This window comes from Lynx rufus, unplaced genomic scaffold, assembly GCF_022079265.1.
Source record: "Lynx rufus isolate CCGP_SWC_20201006 ecotype Redwood Valley unplaced genomic scaffold, mLynRuf1.p SCAF_24, whole genome shotgun sequence".
Taxonomy (NCBI): domain Eukaryota; kingdom Metazoa; phylum Chordata; class Mammalia; order Carnivora; family Felidae; genus Lynx; species Lynx rufus.
The window spans coordinates 14,913,084-14,935,304 of record NW_025814839.1 but is presented as its reverse complement, the minus strand read 5'-3'; the positions used below and the strand labels follow the sequence as shown (position 1 = coordinate 14,935,304).

At 45.7% G+C, this 22,221-nt stretch overlaps 2 protein-coding genes and 2 gene segments (V, D, J or C); all 4 read left to right on the top strand.

The window, feature by feature from the left end:
• The window catches only part of LOC124518350 (immunoglobulin lambda-1 light chain-like), a 677,956-nt gene that overhangs the window by 249,733 nt on the left and 406,002 nt on the right, over positions 1-22,221 (top strand).
• LOC124518353 (immunoglobulin lambda-1 light chain-like) overlaps positions 1-22,221 on the top strand; it is a 721,987-nt gene that overhangs the window by 326,493 nt on the left and 373,273 nt on the right. The gene's annotated exons all lie outside the window — the stretch shown is intronic.
• Positions 1-22,221, top strand: part of LOC124518352 (immunoglobulin lambda-1 light chain-like) — a 550,070-nt gene that overhangs the window by 169,293 nt on the left and 358,556 nt on the right. The window lies entirely within an intron of this gene.
• Positions 12,759-22,221, top strand: part of LOC124518351 (immunoglobulin lambda-1 light chain-like) — a 345,374-nt gene continuing 335,911 nt past the window's right edge. Inside the window, 2 exon segments of the V gene segment in view lie at positions 12,759-12,839; positions 12,955-13,258. Of these exon segments, the coding sequence occupies positions 12,794-12,839; positions 12,955-13,258 (350 nt within the window).

Sequence of the window (22,221 nt, the reverse complement as noted above, 5' to 3'; positions counted from 1 at the left end):
AGAAACCTCAGCAAGTTTCACTATGGGAATAGCAAGAGGTAGGAGACTTTGTTCTTAAGCTTTCAGTGTCCCTGCTGTCATACTTCTCTTAGTTCATGGGCATCAACCAGGGGAACATTTAGGTGACTGACCATTCTTCTGCCCCACACTAGCCCCTCCCCTCTGCTCTCTGACCACTGCCCTAAAACCAGGCCTCACACCTTCATGCACTTCTTTCTTGGGATCGCTTCAGTACAAAGGGTTCCTCTGTGCCTCCAATCTCTGTGAGGGAAGTTTTTCTTTACACACTTCAACCAACGCAACATGTTGCAACAGACTTAGTGCAGAAGTCAATGTGCACATCCAACAGTTTTACAGTAAGCCAGACATTAAAAAGATTTGCGGAAAGGAAAAAAAAATTCAATGCCTCATTTTTTTTTCTAATCTTTGAATACAGTCCTATTTCATTTCATTGTACTTTGCAGATACTGGGTTTTTGGTTTTGTTTGTTTGTTTTTACAAATTGAAGGTTTGTGACGACCCTGCATTGAGCAAGTCTATCTACGTCATTTTTCCAATAGCATTTGCTCACTTTGTGTCTCTGTGTCCCATTTTGGTAATTCTCACAATATTGAAAACTTTTTTCATTATTATTGTATTTTTGTGGCGACAGTGATTGCGACTCACTGAAAGCTCAGATGGTGGTTAGCTGTTTTGAGCAATAAAGTATTTTTAATTAAGGTATGTACATTGTTTTTTTAGACATAATGCTATTGCACACTTAATAGACTACAGTATGATGTAAACATAACTTTCATATGCACTGGGAAACCAAAAAATTCATTTGGCTCTCTTTATTGATATTTGTGATATTAATTTAGTGATAGTCACTTTATTGCAGTGGTCTGGAACTGAACTGACAATATATCTGAGGTACGCTTGCATATAATAAAATACGTATAAATTATATTTATTTACCTGTGGTTTGCTTAGTATTGTTATGTATAATTAAACATTTTAAAAATGTTTTTCAATTTTAATTAATCTGGTAAACGTTGAAAGATGTTATCCACACGAACAAAATCTTGGGGGTAACTCCATAATTTTTAGGAGTATAAAAAGATACTGGAACCAAAAAGTTTGAGAACAGCTGACTTGGAACAGTTGTTTACAAAACAATAAAAACATGGCTTTTCCCAAGTGGTGAGATGCTTGGTGGTGATTCTTTTCTATTTATATAGTTATATTATTATTGAATCTCCTACAAGCCATGCTAATACAGAGTTTGTGAGTAGGGTTATGACATAACCTCAGGTACATTTCAAGGTCCCTATGGTTGCTATGTGGTTCTTGTGGGAGATCCTGGCTTGCCTCTCTGGTTTTGAGGACATCCTGGAGGTAGAACAGCAGGGCTTGCTTTTGGAGAGGATTCAGGTCATAAGGGTGAGTGAGGGTCAAAGGTAACACCTGGAACTTCATCTTGACCCCTTGATATTAGGAAGAATGAGAAAGAAGCAAATATGAAAAAAAAAATATCTAAGAAGTCTTTAGGCACCGTGTTAAATTTGCAGCGTCTCCACTGTTAGGTGTAAAAAAAATAATCAAGTACAGCTAAGCACATACAATATAATCCTCTTCATATACAATCATAAATATATGTAATATTTATTTTCTTCTATTCATTCAATAACTAGCTAGCAATGCTTTCATGGACTTTATAATACTTTGGGGGTGCTGAGGCAGAGAATTATGAACACAGCATTAAAATCTGGGACTAATGAATTATGCCTAATTTATATGGGCAAACACTCTTTTGGATGCATAATGATGTGTCTGGAATATGGTCTCTAAAAGGGGAGGACTCTGGCAAGAATTTCTTTTTTAATTTCAATAATATATTTTATTATTAAATGTAGAACACATATTGGGTTACAATGAATTCAAAATATTACTATTTCAACATATAGTCAATATTTTAAACATCATTACTGTGATATTTTACCTTCATTCCTTTGGTACTAAGTCTTCTAAATCTTTCTCAGTTCATTGCAATCTCAGTTCATAGCTAAATTTTCATCAGTAATGCTTGATCTGTATTTAGATTTCATAAAATTTGGTTGAAAAAGTAGATTCATTCACATACTCAAGTTGCTCCAAACGATAACCGAATGGTCATATTTTAAATTTAAATTTAGATCGAGTTAAATTAAAAATTCAATTCCACAGGGTCACTAGATATATTTCAAGTGCTTAATAACCACGTGTGGCTAGTGGCCACCATATTGGAGATTGAGCCCCTGGGCATCTATTTATTATGTGCATCACAGCAGGTAAGACAGGGATGAGTCCGACACAACCGGTTTCCAAGGGTAGGGGAGAGGGTGGTAGTGTTGCTAGGACTGTGGCCTAGGAGAAGCCACGGCAAGCAGTGTGTTTACCTCTGTATGGCAGATGCAGCCACAATGAGGGACACAGCAAGGAGCCCTTGTTTGGGCACCAGGGTCCCTTGCCACCATCCAGGGCTCTGCCCGGTCTCCTAGGGAGGGTGAGGGTTAGGCTCACTGGTGCTCTAAACTGCTCCTGAGATTTCAATGACAGGAAGAGATGAAGGAATGACTTACTATATATATATATATATATATATATATATATATATATATATATATCATGAACGTTTGTTTGGACTGTTGTGGAACCCCTGAATGAACTTGGACTTACAGTTCTGTCCTGTGGTTTCAGCTCTTCTCCCTTGAGTAACCTCTGTTCAGCAGCTCTGTCTCCCTTGGGACTCTGCCTCAGATCTATTTTGAAACAGATCTTTCAACCATACCTTCCCGGCGAGGGTCCCAGGAAGCACAACATTTTGGAGGGCCCCAGACTCAGGGTCTGGAACCAGATAGGGCAGTGAAAATGGTCAAGGCTCGGTGAGCAGATAGGCATGAAACCCACTCTCCAGTCTCCATTCCAAAATGGGGCAGCCTGGTGGGATAAACAACCCCACCCAGGGCTGTCCTGCCCAGCTGTGGGCTCAGGAGGTGGGCTCTAAATGAAATACTCCATTGTTGATTTTGGGTGAACTTATTCTTGCTCAATTAGGGCATTGGTCCTAAACTTACCAACTATCTTTGTTTTTGCTTTCAAGCTTGGGGCTCAGTCTGCCCTGACTCAATGTTCCTCAGCATCCAGGGCTCTGGGACAGAAGCTCTGGAAGCAGCAGTGAGCCTGGGGATATCATGAGGTGTCCTGGCACCAATGAGGCCCAGGCAATGCCTCTAAACTCCAATTGATACTGTCGGTTCTTAGCCTTCTGGAATCTTGTACCACTTCTCTGGCTCGAGATCCAGCAGCCCAGCTTCCCTACCATCTCCAGGCTCCACCCTGAGGACAAGGCAGATTATGACTATGTGTCATATTTGAGCGCTTTTACTTAGCCCACCAGGGAAGTGAGAGCAAACTCTGCTCTGAGCTCATGGGACTCTTCCCTACTCTTATCCCTGCTTCTTTCTGTACAGGGACATTTCTGCTTCTGTGGCTGGGTTTCTCTCTGAATTCTTCTTCTGGCTCTTAATGAAGGACACAAGGAACCCTCTCTGGGTCACAGGTCTCTGGGAAAATAAGACCATCTCTGCTGAGTAACAGGGTCCAGAATATGGCTGCCATCTGATGCATGGAAGTCAGGAGCAGGGGACCCAAAGAGTCTTGTCTGGTGCATTCAAGATGCTCCAAGCACAAACTGATGGTTAAATTCCCCCTAAACCAACTGGTCCATATCATGCATTCAACTTTGCTTTCACCACATTCTGTTCAAGATAGCCCTTTATCGGGGTCATTCTTCTGCAAGTCCATTGCCAAAGCCCTGGTAACAAGAAAGCCTTCAAGATTTGCAGAAGGAATAAAGAGAAGTGGGGACAGATGAGACCCTCCCTTTAGGGTCTCTCCTTTGACCCGACACTCCAACAGTACTTCCTGAGACAGAAATGGGGGAGAATTAGAGGGACAGATCTGTCCAGAGGGACGGGCTCTGTACAGAATTGCCTTCCCACAGACCCCAACCCACTGTCCCTGTACCAAGCTTTGCACATGCATCGGCCTCTTCATTTCAGTGAAATATTTCCCAATTGGTTCTTTTGTCCCATCTGTGGAAAAAAAAAAAGCTGGTGGGTTTGTCTGGTGTGCCACTCTCCTCCTGGCCTGATTCCAGTTATCCTGCTAGATGAAAGAAAAGAAATAAGCACATCCCCGTGTATCATGAATGTTTGCTCAGTCCACTAGGGAACTTGCGAACAGATCTGGGCCTCCAGTGGTGCTTCATGCTTCTTATTTTCTCCTCCCGGAGAGGCAGCCACTTCACAGGGACTGGCGGGAGAGGCCTCTCCTCTCCCTGGTGGCATCACATCCTGGTCATTTTGTCCTTTGTTTCTGTAACTCTGGCCAGGGGCTGGGCCTGGCATCTTTGCAGACATCAAAGGAGGAAGGAGCAGGAGGTTGAGAGGCACTGCCCAGGATGTCCTGGGGACTTCACACTGGTAACCCCTCCATGCCTGCGATGGGAGGGATGGAATCCTTAAAAAATAAACCTGCTGGGGACAAGTGTGAGAATGCATAGGCGACTTCCTAAAATTTCTTTAATTGTGTAAGGAAAACGTCCTGTTAATACTTCTTTGAATGGAAGCAATAGCAAGTGGGGTGGCTGGGTGGCTCATCGCTTAGGTAATGACAAGAGCACTACGAGCTCGACTGTGAACAGGACAGGATTGTACCAGCGGATATTTCTGGAACTTTTCTTTCCCTGGAGTTCTCCCTTTGTGGAGGCTCAAACAGTACAAATAGCCTCCCAGGTTTCCCTGAGTATTGGAATTAGCTAAAGAAAACGACAGGCCGTTTAATAGTAACTTTTAAACATTGGTTGCAGAGCGCTCCCGTTTCTGGGATATATTAGGCCAAGACTGTGCAAAACAGATTGAGAACAGCCCCTCAGAGTGTTTCCTGCACGTGCACCTCAGTAGGTGTGGTGGCCTGAGTACTAGCCCCCAAAGATATCCAGTTCTAACCTTTGGAAGTTGTGAATGTTACCTCTACGGTAAAAGGCACTTTGCAGATGTGATTAAGGATCTTGATGTAGGGACTGTGTCAGTTCATTTTACATGCTGACCTCACTGGCCATGGGGAGACCAAATTAAACATGATTTTCTGGTATGTCTGTGAGAGTGTCTCCAGATGAATTCCAGGGATTAGCATTTGAACTGGTGGACTCAGCAAAGTGGGACGCTCTCCCCCATATGGGTGGGCACCTTCCAATCCATTGAGGGCCTGAATGGAACAAAAGGCCGAGGAAGGAGGAACTTGACTTTTATTTTTTCCTGTCTCACTATTGAGCTGGAACATCTTACACCATCTTTTTCTGTTCTCGGACTGGGATTTGCAACATCGTCATTTCTGGTTCTCCGATCTTCAGCCTCAGACTGAATCACACCGACAGCTTCCCTGGGTCTCCAAGCTTGCAGACTGTGGAACTTCCCAACCTCCAGAATCACATAATCATATATGTATGTGGACCTATGTATCTCCTATTGGTTCTGCTCCTCTGGAGAACCCTGACTAACAGAAAGTCAAGGCACGTTATCTTGGATTATCTGGTGCTCCAGAATGTAATCATGAGTGTCCTTCTAAGAGGAAGGCAGACCTCAGGGGCAGACCTGAGGACGGAAAAGGAGAAAGCGTGGTGACCACAGAGCAGCAACTAGCATCACATAGCTACCAGCTATGTGGAATTCTGTTGGCTTCTAGTAGCTGGAAGAGCGAGGAATCCGATGCTCCCCTGGAAACTCCAGAAGGAGCCAGCCCATCTGACTCTTTGATTTCAGTCCTGTCAGCCTCATTTTGGAATCTGGGCTCCCAGAACTGTAAGAAAATAATTTTCTATTATTTTAAGCCCCTAAGTTTATGATGGATTGTTATAGTGATGGTAAGAATGTGATACATCTGCATATCATACATTTTGAGATCTTCTCCAACTATTGTGCCCTTTTAATTTGGACTGTACAAGCTTCCTTTGTGTTTATGCCCTCCCACTGATAAAACTCAGGTGTATGGTGAATTAGTTTTTAATGTTATCCAGGAAATTCACTTTGTTTTTATAGGTTATAAATCATATCTAATTCAAATTATTTTATTTCTTAATTTGAAACCATTGTACTTCTTATGTTTGCATCGTGATTGATTGTGTGGGCAAATTATTCTTGAACAAATTAAATAAGATAGTGATTCCCGTATCTTGGAGTGCCTGAAAATCCACCAGTAATATATCACTAAAGAGAAACCCTCTGCTTACTTCTTGCAGGAAGCATCCAGTACCTTCTACTGACCTCCATGGGACCTCTGCCTTGTGGACCCCAGACAATGGGGATTGGCACTCCATCCAGCACAACTTCCAGTCTGGTGGCAGGTCTCTGACCCTGTTATTTATGCACAGGCATTTTATTGTTATTCAACTTCTGAGGATATGCTGATTTCTAAACATGCCTATAGCAACAGATACATGAGTTTTGAAGGCTCTTCCCCCTGCCCCCAATTCCTGAGACTCTTCCCAAGTTGACCAAGGGGTTCATATGCTTGAAGCTTTTAAATGTGTAGTATGTTATAGTGGAAATGTTCTGTGTGTTCCCTGCTCCATAGGACTTCTCATTCCTAGCCTTTATAGGAGTTTGTTGACTGAGAGAAGTGAAAATGACCATATGCTGCTGGGCCAATGAAGCGGATGCTATGATGAGTGGCCCAGATTCCATGAAAGTCATGTCATCCCTGATGCTGGAGGGACAGAGAGTCCTCACCTTCCAGTGTTCTCCTGAAACTTCTCTCCCAGGAGGGATTTGCCCTCTCAAAGTCATGTCCCTCTCCGGAACAGCCTGCATGTAGTGATTGTTGGATGCACCAGTATACAGTCCAGGCTGTCCTGCTGTAATATGGGAACACCCGAAGGGCTGTCTCAGCTCCAGAAATGCCCCTGGAGTTGGCTAAGACTGCACCATAGCCCAGGTAGGGCAACCACAGATGAGCCTTTCAGATCTGCCTGCCCAAGGAAACCTGCCTCCAGGATGTCAGTACAGGTATCTTCAGGATCTGCCTTAGCTTTCTAGTTAAGGGATGTGCTTCCTGGGCCGTTGCCTGGCAGTGACTGAGCATGTCAATGTGAAAGGCCTCGCCGATTCTCAAAACTGGGATTTCTCTATGCTTACCTCTGCTCTGGAGCTCCCCAACGGGCAGGTTGAGATTTTCTCACTGCTGCTCTGAGTTTGGAGGCTCTTACTCTCTAATCCTCCTTCTGCACCCTTCTCTCTTCTCAGGGGATACATCTCCACTGCTGTCTGTAGGCTCTCCCTGCCGACTCCTGCTCTCTCTCCCCTTTATTCTTCTCAGGCACTGTCCTCCTTTTGTCTTCTGCATGTCTGTCTCTGACTGGGCGAGTGCCCCTGGGAGGGGCTGAAGTGTCACACCACGGGGGCTCATTCCCTGATCCTGCTTCTTCTCTTCCTTTGCATGGGGCAGGGGTGACACCAACAGCACTCTTCTATGTGCTAACTTCCACCTCAGCGTCGGTGTCCAGGAAGACCCGGCCCACGACAGGTGGCATCACGAGGGTGACTAATTAGCCTGGTTTGCCTGAGACTTATGGGTATTTCAGGACAGGGAGCAGTCAGGCCTAAAACTAGGACAGTCCTGAACTACTCTAGTGGGGGCAGGTATGTCTGAGAAAGGAGACACAGAAATGAGATTCTGGAGCAATGAAGACTCCAACTAGGGGTTTAGGGATAGGAGAACATAGAGTAATGTAATTGTTTAAATTTTTACTGGAGGGGAACAGAGGTGGTTTACCTGTAGGACAATATGCAAAAGCAGGGCCATGTGTCAGGCAATTGAGAAATACAAGGAAACGGGTACTTTTGAAGAGTGTGGGGACAACCCTACTGCTTTCACTGTTATAAGAGTCTTGCTAAGTGCAATTGATAATTTGCAAAACGTAAAAGTCTGGGAGTACAAATCAGCAAGGACAGGCCTCGAGTGAAAGCCAAAAGTCCTCCTTATTAGTTGAAAAAGGCATCCTACCTGTGCAGAGGTCGGGGAAAGCTGAGGCCCAGAACTCAGTCCTCAGAGTAGCAGACCTCCAGAAAGCAGTGATCTCTCCACCAGGCAGCTTTGCTATATGCCAGTCAGGGTCCTGAATGGATAACTACAGGTCCTGAGCCACAAGAAGGAGCCATGTGGATCCAAGCGCCCAAAAGTCTTGAATCAATAATTCCCCTGAGATATACAAGCTGACAGAAGTGACCCCCTCTTAATTTAGGGCTCATCCCTACCCTGCCATTGCTTGGAGATGGTACAGAAGCTTGTGCTCTGAAATAATATTCACCACCCCCCGGTGGGGAGTGGATCCATCCCTTCCTGTCATGCAGGCCTGTGGGCCAATAAGTAGGACTATGTCAGCACAAAACCAGGACAAGAGGGTGTACAGGGGCATAGGAGCTGCACAACCAATCAATTATATACGGTAGGAACTGGAAGAGCATGCACAGGGCTGGATTGTGAGGGTGCAGGATCAAGGGGCAGAAACTCAGTTTGGATGAAGGGAGTTTATTATTAGAAGCCCTACTAGAAGCACTCTTAACTGCCAAGGATGTTGAGACAATCTGCAAGCTCACCGCCAGGACGATGACCCTTAGAAAGACTGAGAAAATGATGGCTTCAGAAGCATTTGGCAGGAGTGGCTCTACCAGGTAAGTCTGGACAGCTCCCCAGGGTAGATGATTCTCAGGAGGGCCTGGCAGACACAGCATTTACTTGAGCAATGAGGAATGTGCTGGCAGAGAAGCACCAGCATCATCAAAAAGTTCAGTGGGTGGCTCTCCTCTAAGCTAGGGCCAGGTTGGGGAGGCAGGGAAGAAGGGGGTTCTGTGGTAGCAATAGAGATGGCAGGACCTGGAAGTGATAGAAGCCTGTTGGTGAGGCTTAAACGTAGAAGTCAAGTGAGTGGCAAAGAGAGAGGTACCAGCAAGGATGCCTGAGCTTCATGGGTGTTGGAAATGGTCAAGAGTACAGAGCCCCTCAGGGCAAGACAGATGGACCACCAAAAATGTACTGCCCACCCTGTGATCAGAGCAAGTAAGGAAGGGGAGCTAGGAGACTGGGAGGCTGAGAGCTCTAACTCTAGTAACAAACTCTTTAGGAAGCTAGATCTGCAATGTCCAGTCATTCCAGAGTAGAGTACTGACTTTATGTATGAGTTTCCTGTGGCAGCTGTGACAAATCACAGACTGGACAGCAATAATCAAAAGAAATTTATTCCCTCACAGTTCAGGAGGCCAGAGGTCAGAAATCACCAACACTGGGCCAACATCAACGTGTTAGTGGGGGCCAAACTTCTTCCAGAGGCTCTAAGTAGATCCATTCCTTGCCTTTTCCTATTGCTGGTGGTGGCCATAATTCCTTGGCTTGTGGCTCCATCACTCCAATTTCTGCCTTCTCCTTCATATGGTCATCTCTGGTGCGTGTTTGTGTGTGTGTGTGTGTGTGTGTGTGTGTGTGTGTGTATAATCTCCCTGTGTCTTTCTCATAGGAACACTTGTGATATATATCCAGGCCCTCTTCTTATCTCAATCCAGGACACTCTTCCCATCTCAAGATCCTAATTTAACCATATTTGTATAGGACCTTTCCCCAAATGTGATAACAATTACAGGACTTGTAAATGATTACACCTGATATCTCTAGAGCCACAGTTTAGCTCTCAATTCCCTACATACAACTTTGTGTTAAAAAAACCTCACACATCTCTTCATGGGTGGAACTAGAGTCTGAGATTTCCCAGGCAGGACTCCCCTCTGACAGGAGGTGCTTAGAGCTAGACCCTCAGGCTGAGGCTCCTTTGAGCCCTGTCCAACTCCTCCTCACCTGCTGAGAACACAAAATCTTTTCCAGGGTTCCTAGAACCTCCTCAGTTTCTCCCCTCTTGAGTTTTATGTCAGACATTTAAAAACTCCAAAATGTTTTCTCTTTGTCCCATTTCTCTCTTGCATGTCTACTGCCAGGATTGGCTTCAATTTTTATTCCACATTCCTCTTGCTCTGAATAGAGACCTGCCTCCCAGGTAGTGATCCATTGACAAGGGTCCCTGGGGAAGCTAGTGGTCCTGAGCTGGGAGTGTGTCAGGTGACAGATTCTACTCTAGATGGAGCGTCAGGAACTTATCCATGGAGCATAGAGTGCATTACACAGACATCAGGGGTGGTGGGTGGGGAGCAAATTCCATTTTGGAAGGAGAGGGAGAAAGGGTGGAAGGGAGGTGAAGCCGATTCCCTAGTCTCCTCCTTATTCTTGGTTTTGGGCTGTCTCAGCTAAGCCACCAGGGGGCAGCAAGAGCCTAGATTTGGGGACTGCAATGACATCCCCCCACCAAACCCCATCCCCAAAGTCCTGCTGAGGTTTCTCCAGGCCTCAGCTTCTTTCTCCCCTTTCCTCCTAAGGGGGAAAACTCTTAAGTCCCTTCTCTGCACAATACAGTAAACACCCCTAAAACTTAGTCCCAGACCCAATCTCAGGCCACTGCAGAGGCTGGGGACAGAGAGAGGTGTGAGCACCCACCCTAAGGAGAGGTGGAAAGGGAATGCCATGTTCCCAGCCAGGTTTTGGTTTCTGGAAAAGGGGCTACTAGAGCTCAGTTTGACTGGAAGCCTTTGCTCATCCTCTTCATTCAGAGCAGGGATGAATAAGTCTTCAGCCTTCTGTGCAGCCAGAATTGTGTTTTCCGGGAAGGGGTAACGTGGGAAAGAGCAGGTCCTCTGCCCCTCCCTTCCTCCAAGCCATGGGTGACTGCAGAGAGAAACCAAGAGAGTAAAAGCACAACACCAAGTGTGGCATTTGCCAGGGTGACATATAACAAAACTACAGTTCTATTTTGTGGCCTTCTCCTCAGACCTGGCTGGGAATATTTTTTTGTAACTTGCCTGAATGCAGCTGGAAACTCTTTGGGCAAATACCTTAGTTCAACTTCCCCACTTAATTCATTCCACGAATAGGATTACTAACTGGGCTGTTGGGGCACATTTCTGTGTCCTCAGAAAGATCCAGACATGTGAGGTATAAAGATATGGGCATTTCAGGCAGAGGAGTAGCCTGTGTAAAGGTGCTGAGGTAGAGGGACTATGGCCAATGAAAAACGGAAAGAAATCTAGTGGGCTGGGCAATGGTTGACTGGAGACTCAGAGCAGGGAGATGCATGGGAAGCTGTGGGGACAGCAGATAGATCACATCATGACTGAAAGCCTTGTGAAGAGGGTGAGTATTTTCTAAATGAAAAGAGAATTGAGGTGAGGATTTTCCATAGTTTATACATGAGTTTTAGTCAGTTTTGCTTAGAGTTTTTACCCCAAACTGATTCTTTTCTAGAAAGCACTACTAGATTAAGCAACTCTCTGTCTATGGAAGAAACTTTACCTCAGGAAGGTGGATATCTTGGAAGTGGGGCTTTCTCAATGTGCACAAAGAGGACATTAGGAAGAAAGTCCCATATTCCCTGTGACACTAAAACGTGCCCTGAGGAGAGATCCCTGGAGCTGGGCCCTCAGGCCAAACCTGACCCCATTCCCTTTTCCCACATCCTCAAACAGTAGAATTCACCTTCTGCTTTCCATTAGGTGGCTTTCAATCCTACAGAGCTTTCTCTTCTTTAGACAGTATTTTTTTCCCCTACATTTTGAGAAGCCAATCTATCTTTACCTGTTCTCATTTTTCTCACTCAGCCTTTCTACTGGGGTTTGTTTATTTAACATCTAATGTTGACTCCTCCCTGAGCCCAGAGATGCCTCACAAGCAAACTCCTAAGCCAAAGCTGTGGTGGGACATGCTGAATAGTCGTGAGGTGAGCGGTGGGCCACCTGGTGTGGCAGATGGCACATTCCATTCTGGAGAAAGTTCCTGGACCAAAGGAAATGTGCTACCAGGGAATAGAAAGGATCAGGGGTGTGGTACTGAGTTGGATGGGGGAGGGAAGACCACAGTGGGAGGAGAGGAGGGATTTCCAGCTGCCTTCCCTTCCCTGGTGCCTGCAATGTACCTTAGGGGGGCAGCGAGGGCCTGGATTTAGAGAAGGGATTTTCTGTGACTTAAGCTGTCCATATGAATGTAAAGAGTTCCTTCCCACTGAGCCCCTCTGAGGCCTCAAAGTGTTGTCCTCCCCAATATCATCTTCTCAAAGTGCTGAAAAACAACCCAGGTTTCAGCCACAGCCTCAGTCTCAAACCACCACAGAGACATAGGATGGAGTGATGCATGAGGACCCATCCTGAGGGCATAAAAAGGTGGTGAGGGGGAATCACGGCCCCCAACTCCACCTTTAGGCCCAGGAAATGGAGCAGTTGGATCTCATTCAGCCGGCTTGTCATCCTGGCCCCACAGCTGAGTCACACATCTGGAGGAGAAGCCCTGGGATTCCTTACTTAGGAACCACCGGATTCTCATCACAGGAAATGTAAGGATATCTATGGGTTGGATCTATTTCCAGGGCACTGTCATGAGCTCAGTACGACCTGACTGATAATATGTTAAAGATTTTTAAGTTCTGAGTAAGCTCTGCTGCCCAGGGATGCAAAAGTATCTAGAATAAAGAACCAGGTCAGAGGGTTGAGGAGAGACAGGTGCAGGAAGCACATTTGCATGGAGGCCCCTCCCTCCTCTGAGCAAGGGGAAGGGGATAAGAGAGGTCTTGGGGAGCCAGGCCCAGGGTTGGGGTCTCAGAAGGCAGTGCTGTTGGGGCATCTGCACCATGGCCTGGGCTCTGGTCCTCCTCAGTCTCCTCACTCAGGACACAGGTGCGGCCTTCAAGGAAGAGTCCACAGGGACATCTGGACTGATCTTTGTCTGCTCTTCAGACTCACTTGGGCCCCCAGCACTGAACTCACTAGAATATGTTCTTTCTCTTTTCAGGGTCCTGGGCCCAGTCTGTCCTGAATCAGCCTCCCTCAGTGTCCGGGGATCTGGGACGCACAGTCACCATCTCCTGTGCTGGCAGCAGCAATGACATTGGGAGATATAATTACGTCTCCTGGTACCAACAGCTCGAAGGCACACCCCCCAAACTCCTGATTTATAATGTGAATTCCCGGCCTTCAGGGATCCCTGATCGCTTCTCTGGCTCCAAGTCTGGCAACACGGCCTCCTTGACCATCTCTGGGCTCCAGGCTGAAGATGAGGCTGATTATTACTGTTGCTCATATGCTAGTAGTAATACTCTCCACAGTGGTTCAAGTTTATGGGGAAGTGAGACCAAAACCTTCTCTGTACTCACAGGCTCCCTCCTTGCTCTGAAGATGCTTCCAACCCTGTGCAGAGGGGACTTCATGCAGCATGGTCTTGAGAATTCAGGTCTCTGTTCCTCTTCCTTCTCAAAGTAAAATGAAACACATTCTGCCAAATTGTCTGGGAAATGACAGAGCCTATTTGCTTCTTTGATATGGTCCTAGAAAGTGATTCTTTCCAACTCTGCAATGGCGGGAACTAAGGACCAGGAAGTGCCTGTGCAGTGCACTTCCTGCAATTCCCAGGGAATCCTCACTTTAAATGGCTCCATCTCACACACCAGTGCAGCCTGGCTTGAATTCAGTTTTCCAGAATTGATGTTGTCTTATTAAATCCAGTTTCCAACTTTCTCTTTTTTGGTTTATTGGGCGGGGAGTGAGGTAAGGGTTTTTTTCAGTTATATTTAGATAGCATACAACTCACAAGTTTAAAACAATGGCTCTTAGTATATTCTCCAAATTGAGAAAACATCACTGCTATCACATTTCTAGTGTCCTAAAAAGAAACACTGTAACTATTGGCATTCATCTTCCATTTCCCACCAATTTGCTCAGCCTCTGGTAATCAATGATCTACACTCTGTCCCCATAGCATCCCCAGTTTGGACATTTCATATAAATGGAATTGCACAATAGGACATCTTTTGGGAAGGACTTTTTTCACTCGGAATGATGTTTTCAAGTTGCATCCATGTTGTAGCATGTACTAGTATTTAGTTACTTTTACTACCAAAATATATCCCATTGTATGGATAACTCACATTTAAGGATTGAAATATAAGACATTTTTCAGTTGTTTCTACCTTGACCTAGCCAACATGAGCCTCCTTGGTGAGCCATTCTTCAGCATGTCAGTGACTGAAGTAATACCACCTGAGAAAAGATCTAAGACATAGCTGAGGGAATGACGATAAAGGGAAGGGTTTTCTTCCCCAATGTCCCTTCATCTTTAACTCCACATCCAAGGAATCTGAACAGGAGAGAATATGATTTGAGACTCCGTGACAGGTAGAATCTTCCCTCCCCTGAAATCAATGAGCCCCTGTCCTGGCAGCAGCCCTGCATGTGGACTGTCTGCCCCCAGGGTAGGCTCTTTCCAAAATGGCTCCTTTGTTCCACAAGGAAGAGTTATCTAGTATGCATGTCCCCATGTCACAGAGGTCCCCAAAACATCTGATTTCCATGGGTTGTAAACCCAATTTCTGGGTGAAATGCCAATGATAAAAATTGCAAAACAACATATATACAAAAATGATGGCCAAGAATTCTTCATGCATTGAATGAACCTGAGCATGGTCTCCATAACCTTGGTCAGGACCAAGTCTCTTCCCGGTTGAGCAGAACTTTCCATGTTAAGCACTGGAAGTGCCACATCCTGGCAATGACCTCATTCATGGGCAAATGGGGATGGATGTTCAGTTTAGCATAGATCCTAGTCTCTCTCTCCCATAATGTTCTTCTATGAATTATTTTCAAAATCTGTTTCAGTACCTTCTCTCTTTCCCTGATAAATGATCAGTACCTTCATACTTAAGTCATCTAGACTGGAAGAGCAACACACCTTGATTATTAGCAGTGGGTTAAAGTACTCTGCAATGTGGCATGTGCTAATAGAGGCACAGAATAACTTCCTGAATCACAGCTTCATGTTTGTGTAAGGCGATCAGAGGCTGTGCTTGACTTTAGGGTATGTGTCCTCATGTGGAAATTCTGTAGGAATTAGGCCCCTCCGAAGGGGCCGTTGTCTTGTGAGTTTCTAAAGCAACTGTTATGAGAAATTCTTCCTGACTCAAATAGCATCAGTGTCCTTTTTATAAAGTATCTGCTAATGCATAGGAAGGCAGGTGTGACCATTGCCTCTACTAGCGTGCCTCCTTTTTTTTTTTATTACATTTTTAAATTTATTTTTGAGAGAGACAGAGCACAAGTGGGGGAGGGGCAGAGAGAGAGGGAGACACAGAATCCAAAGCAGGCTCCAGGCTCTGAGCTGTCGGCACAGAGCCCGACGCAGGGCTCGAACTTACAAACCGTGAGGTCATGACCTGAGCTGAAGTCGGTCGCTCAACCCACTGAGCCACCCAGGCGCCCCTAGTGTGTCTCCTTTTAAGGTGAGACCACCATTTCCTCTGGAGAAGGTAGTTATTATGTTTAGAGTAGGAACCATTACCAAGAAATATAGAAGCTAGATGTTGAGTGAACAGGATTGCTTCCAATATGAAATTTCTAGAGCTACAAAGCCCTTTGTGTCTTGTGTATATGAGTCTCGAGGTATAGGAAAAGCCTCTAGGGTTGTCTCTAGGGTTCAATATTTTTATAAAAAGATGAGAGAATTGTTACTTTTAATAGAGTCAATGTGAAATAACCAGGTTTTTCTATAATCAAAGTATCTACTAGTGTTTTTCTGGTCAATGCAAATAGGGAATCAGCACCTTAGGGCAAGAACATTCATGAGTCCATAGAATACCTGAGTTAAGTGCCACTCGTTTTACATTGCATCTGTTCTGGTAATTTTATCTTTCTTTTTCCACTCACTTTCTATAGTTATGGAACTATCTTGTTTCATTAAACCTGAATGATAAGGATTTAGGGATTGATATTTGTGTATTTTTGGTTTATTTGCTTTAGCTTTATTGGTCATTAATCATATTATGTTCAAATGGTCATTGGAGATACTCTTGCCACTTATTTGAATATTATGCCTTATTGTGTGGTCAAAAGAACCCAGAATAATTGAAAAATATAGTGTTTCCTGCACCATGGGGACCTGAGTTTGCTGTTTGTACTAATAGAGCATGGGGCAGAAGAAAAGGTGGCTCCGACTGTTCCCAGGAAACCTTTCTAGTGATCTCAGGAGGCAAGGACCCAATCTATAAGACCACTCACTCAACCCCAGAACTAAATGATGGATTTATGAGAATGTCATTAACAGGTTACCATTTTATTACTATATGAGGAATAGACATTATTATCTAGATTCATTCTGGAGTAATATAGTACATACATGCTCAAAACACACATGAACAATCATTTCAAATAAAACAGCTAGCTATAGGGCGCCTGGGTGGCGCAGTCGGTTAAGCGTCCGACTTCAGCCAGGTCACGATCTTGCGGTGCGTGAGTTCGAGCCCCGCGTCAGGCTCTGGGCTGATCGCTCAGAGCCTGGAGCCTGTTTCCGATTCTGTGTCTCCCTCTCTCTCTGCCCCTCCCCCATTCATGCTCTGTCTCTCTCTGTCCCAAAAATAAATAAAAACGTTGAAAAAAAATTAAAAAAAACAGCTAGCTATCACTTCCTCCTACTACACATTCTCTTTCCCTCAATCCCATATCCACCAGTTATTTCTTTCTATCTCTGGCCAGGGCATCACTTTTCTTGTGTTCTTTAAATGTCCTTCATAGGGTATGAACAAGGACACTAAAATAGTTTCATAAGAACATTCACACTCCATAGAAATATGTCCATTTTCTGAGTGGGCATTTCCATTACCATTCTGGCAAAGAGTAGTCAGCCCTGATTAGAGTCTTTGCCCTAAACCCATCTCTTTAGGAAACACACGAGGTCAAAAATCCTTTTGTGGATGAAGAGGCTGTATTTCAAGATGACACACAGCTCCGAGGGGAGATCTTCTCAATATGCACTAAGGGGCAGGATGAAGAATGTCCAAGTCCCTGTGATCAATAGAAATACTCTCTGTTGAATTGTCTGGGGACAGTCACAGCTTCCTCTTTGCCTGTATGTTACAGCTCCAGAAGGTAGCTCTTTCCAACTCCTCCACAAAGAACAGAGGCACAAGGAAATGCCTACTCAGTGCAATTTCCATAACTGTCAGGAGAATATTTACTTTAAATGCCTCCATCCCATCTCCCACACCAGTGCAGACAAGCTTATACTTAGGTCATGTAAATTGTCATTGCTTATTCTCTACTCCACCATGCTATAATCAAAATGGCCCTCCTTGCAGGGTTATTCTTGTGTTGAAGCAAAAGCATCTGAAAAAACATCAGATGATATTGCCTAGGGAATGATGACCAAAAGACGTTATTTTTCTGTCTAGAGTTCCTCATCCTTGACCCCATATCCAAGAGATTTCATCCAGGAATATAACCCACATTGAGCTCAGTTAGATGTCTGAACCCCCTCTGCTCAGATGCCTGAACCCCTATCCTAGAAACCACCCAGCATGTTTCTGTCCCCTCATTAGAATGGGTGCTTTCCAAAATGGCTCCTCTGTTGCACAAGGGATATTTTGCGGGTCATTCCATACATCCTCTGGAATTCTAAAGGATATCTGATGTCCTTAGCTGTCCCCTCAAATGTTAGCTAGATTTCCATTTATACTGAATTGGTATGTACACATCACATTGTTCAAGAATTTGTTGGACTCCTAATTGAAACAGGGCTTGAGTTCAAGAGACATGATAGGGTACCACCTTCACTTTACCAGTTTTAGCATGGCAACCCATGTCTGGCACACCTGACTATTGTTCACTGTGTTTAAAAGCTCAGTCTTGGGGCGCCTGGGTGGCGCAGTCGGTTAAGCGTCCGACCAGGTCACGATCTCGCGGTTCGTGAGTTCGAGCCCCGCGTCGGGCTCTGGGCTGATGGCTCAGAGCCTGGAGCCTGTTTCCGATTCTGTGTCTCCCTCTCTCTCTGCCCCTCCCCCGTTCATGCTCTGTCTCTCTCTGTCCCCAAAATAAATAAACGTTAAAAAAAAAAAAGTTAAAAAAAAAATAAAAGCTCAGTCTTTGTCATACATTAATGTACTTAATTTTTTTTTCACAATCCCTTTCGCATACGGCCTTTATGATGTCAAAGTATGTTCCATCAACTTCGACGAGGATTTTATCAAGAACAGATGGTGTATTTTGTCAAATATTTTTTCTGCACCTATTGAGAGGATCATATGGTTCTTACCCTTCCATTTATTAAGGTGGTGTCTCATGTTGATTGATTTGTGAATATTGAACCATTTCTGGAACCTATGAATAAATCTCACTTGATCCTGGTGAATAATTTTTTTAATGTACTGTTTGATTTGGTTTGCTAGTATCTTCTTGAGAAATTTTGTAGCCATGTTAATCAGGGATATTGGCCTGTAATTCCCCTTTTTAGTGGGGTCTTTCTCTGGTTTGGGAATCAATGTAATGCTGGCCTTGTGGAAGGAGTATCAAGTTCTCCTTCCATTTCTATTTTCTGGAACAGTTTGAGAAAAATATGTATTAACTCTTCTTTAAATGTCTGGAAGAATTCCCCTGGGAAGCTTTCTGGCCCTGGACTTTTGTTTGTTGGGAGATTTTGATTACTGATTAAATTTCTTTGCTGGATATAGGTCTGTTCTAATTATCTACTTCTTCCTGTTTTTGTAGTTTGCATGTTTCTAGGAAATTGTCCATTTCTCCATATTGCTCAGTTTGTTGGCATATAATTTTTCATGATGTTCTCTTAATAATTGTTTGTACTTATGTGGTATTGGTTGTGGTCTCTCCTCTTCCATTTGTGATTTTATTTAGTTGAGTCATTTCTCTTTTCTTTTTGGTAAGTGTGGCTAGAGGCCTCTCAGTTTTATTAATTCTTTCAAAGAACCAGCTCTTAGTTTCATTGATCTACTCTACTTTTTTTGTTAGCTTGTTTCTAGATCATATTTTTCTGCTCTAATATTTATTATTTTTCTTCGCTGGCTTTAGGCTTCATTTGTTGTTCATTTTTCTAGCTCCTTAAGGTGTAAGGTTACTTTGTGTATTTGCAACTCTTCTTGCTTCCTGAGGAAGACCTGTATTGCAATATACTTCCCTCTTAGGACTGCCTTTGCTCCATCCCAAAGGTTTTGGACTGTTGTGTTTTCATTTTCATTTGCTTCCATGTATTTTTTTTTAATTTATTCTTGTAATTTCCTATTTAACCCATTCATTCTTCAGTCAGGTGTTCTTTTTTTTGTTTTAATTTTTTTTTTAACGTTTATTTATTTTTGAGACAGAGAGAGACAGAGCATGAATGGGGGAGGGTCGGAGAGAGAGGGAGACACAGAACCGGAAGCAGGCCCCAGGCTCTGAGCCATCAGCCCAGAGCCTGACGCGGGGCTCGAACTCACGGACCGCGAGATCGTGACCTGAGCTGAAGTCGGAGGCTTAACCGACTGAGCCACCCAGGCGCCCCAGTCAGGTGTTCTTTTAATCTCCATGTCTGCTCACTTTTGGCCCCACCATCACGACAACGGAGGCTTTGTTTTTTATTGCTGTTGACAACAGACCTCAGATGGCTGCTGCAGCTCCAGCTATCACAACCAAGTACAGGGAGAGAACACTGCATAATTCTACTCTGTTTCTTCCCTCACAAGAGTAAAAGTCCCCCAAAAGATCCCCACCCAAATGATACATTCAAGGGGCCAATTCTTGGCCACAGGGCCAATCTTGACGTCTCAAGAGAGACTTGACAATAGCAATAGTGTGGTTTCTAAATGAATATGGAAGACGAGATACAAGTAGGAGAGGTTGGAGACTGTCTCCGGTACCAACAAAGCAAGACTTCCACTCTGCTGCAGCAGTCCTAAGATGGAAACTCTGGCCCAGGGCCCGTGTCCTGTTCACACTGATTTCCCAGGATGGAATGTGTCCCAGACTAAGCAGATCTGAATTAGTGTTTGTTGGATGAGTGTTTTCCTCTGTCTTGGGAGCAGTAGCCCTCATCACACTATTGGCGACACCAGCAGCCAGTGCCAGTTAGAGGCAGTCCCTGGCTTCTGTGTAGCTTTGTGTCACGCCGCAGAACCACTCCCACGGCCACCCACCTCCCCAGAGACAGGAGCAGTGATACTGCAGATGGGCCCTGCCTCCTCCTCCTCCTCACATGAGCCTCTTCCTACTTGTATGGATAACCTGACCTCCTCCTGCCTGGTCTTGAGGCTGACAGAGGCCCCGCAGAGAAGAGGAATTCCTTCCCTGGGGTCAGCAGTCCACGGATCAGGGAATCAGGATCTGAGCACTGGGTTCTGAATCTCCACCCGGACAAAGAATTTCACTGGGCCTCGGGCGGTCAAGTGGAGCGGCCACCAGGGGGCAGCAGAGATCACCTGGCAAAGGCCCCTGCACATGGGGAGGGTCTGGGCAACAGGGCATATGCAGGGAGGGTTAGTCATGAGACTTGACTGAAAAGTGTAGGTTGTCTATGGCATCACCTTTGACTCTGGTGTAAAATACTGGTTCAGTGTCTCTCAGATTTGTCTCCTGTACAATGTGCTCCTGTCTCTAGCACAGATCCAGCAATTCCTGCCTCTCCAGCCCGGCCCACAGCTGCTTAACTCAGCCACTGTCCAACCTTGTTCAAGGTGGGTCTGCCTCTGGCATTGAGAGCCCCCTAGGCATACTGAGGCACAGCATCGATGGCCTACCCCAGGAGCTCTCCCTCAGCAGACAGTCCTACAGAACTTCAATAGCTCATTGAAACTCCATGTGCACTTGACAAGGGAGGAATTTCTTCAAGTTCTGAAGTTCCTCAACATAGACCTGGGGTAGCACACTGCATTGACCTAAGTTCCCCCAGTCACCTAGAGAGTAAACATTCTGTAATGGGTTCACAAAAGACAGACAGAGGTGCCTGGATAGCTCAGTTGGTTGACCACCCAACTCTTGATTTTGGCTCAGGTCAGAATCTCACAATTCACGAGGCCAAGCCCTGCATCAGCTTCATGTTTGTAGGTTGAGCCTGCTTGGGATTCTGTCTCTCCTTTATCTCTCTCTCTCTCTCCCTCTCTCTGTACCTCCCCTGCTGATGTGTGCTCTCTCTCCCTCTTTCTCTCTCTCAATAAATAAGAAAACCTAGAATAAAAAAGACAGAAACAAAATGTAGACAGATTCCATCCTTGAACTCTGCTGTGTTGACACCCACTCAGGAGCCAGGCAAGGACAGGGAGAGGGATGGAGTGTGGGCCCCAGACTATGGGATCACAGGGTGAAGCATATCCTTTGGGCTGAGGGTGGGTGTGCAGGGGCTGCCCCTCCCATCTCTGTGTCCCTTGGGCTGAGCCCATTTCTGAAACCACAAGGCCCCTCAGCAGCAGCCCCTGAGCCCTGGCTGATTTGCATGAACAGCAGGTGTCTCCAGCAAGGGGATAAGTCAGGCCTGGGAGGAACCCTGCCCAGCCTCGGGACCTCAGGGAACAGAATCGAAGCACCTCCATCATGGCCTGGACCCCTCTCCTCCTCGGCCTCCTTGCTTACTGCACAGGTGCTGTGCCCAGGCTCGCACCCACCCCAGGCCCAGGGTTCCGGGACAAGCCTGGTCCTGACTCTGAGCTCAGCAGGGGAGTCTCAGTGGGGACAGGATGCTCAAGACCCTGCTGTGGGATGGGGGGCTGGTGGGGTGATAGCCCCCCACCGTGCTCACTGATCTGTGTGAGCCCTGAAGGGCTGCACCTGCCCAGGGAAAGGAGAGGGGGGTGGTTCTCACTTGTTCAAAGGCTCCATCCACCAGGCGGGCCCATGGGCCCCAGGGACTAAGATGACAACAGAGTGGACACTGGGGCCTAGAGAATCACCGGAGCTTAAGCCGGGCAGGTGGGAGTGTTCAGGGGATGACACCCCAGGCTGGAAACCCACGTCTCACCTTCTCTCTTGCAGGCTCCATGGCCTCCTACGTGCTGACTCAGCCCCCGTCAGTGTCAATGAACCTGGGAAAGACGGCCAGGATCACGTGTGGAGGAAACAACATTGGAAGTAAATATGCTTACTGGTACCAGCAGAAGCCAGGCCGGGCCCCCGTGATGATTATCTATGATGATAGCAAAAGGTCCTCAAGGACCCCTGACCGATTCTCAGGCACCAGCTCGGGGAACACGGCCACCCTCACCATCAGCGGGGCCCAGGCCGAGGACGAGGCCAACTATTACTGTCAGGTGTGGGGTGG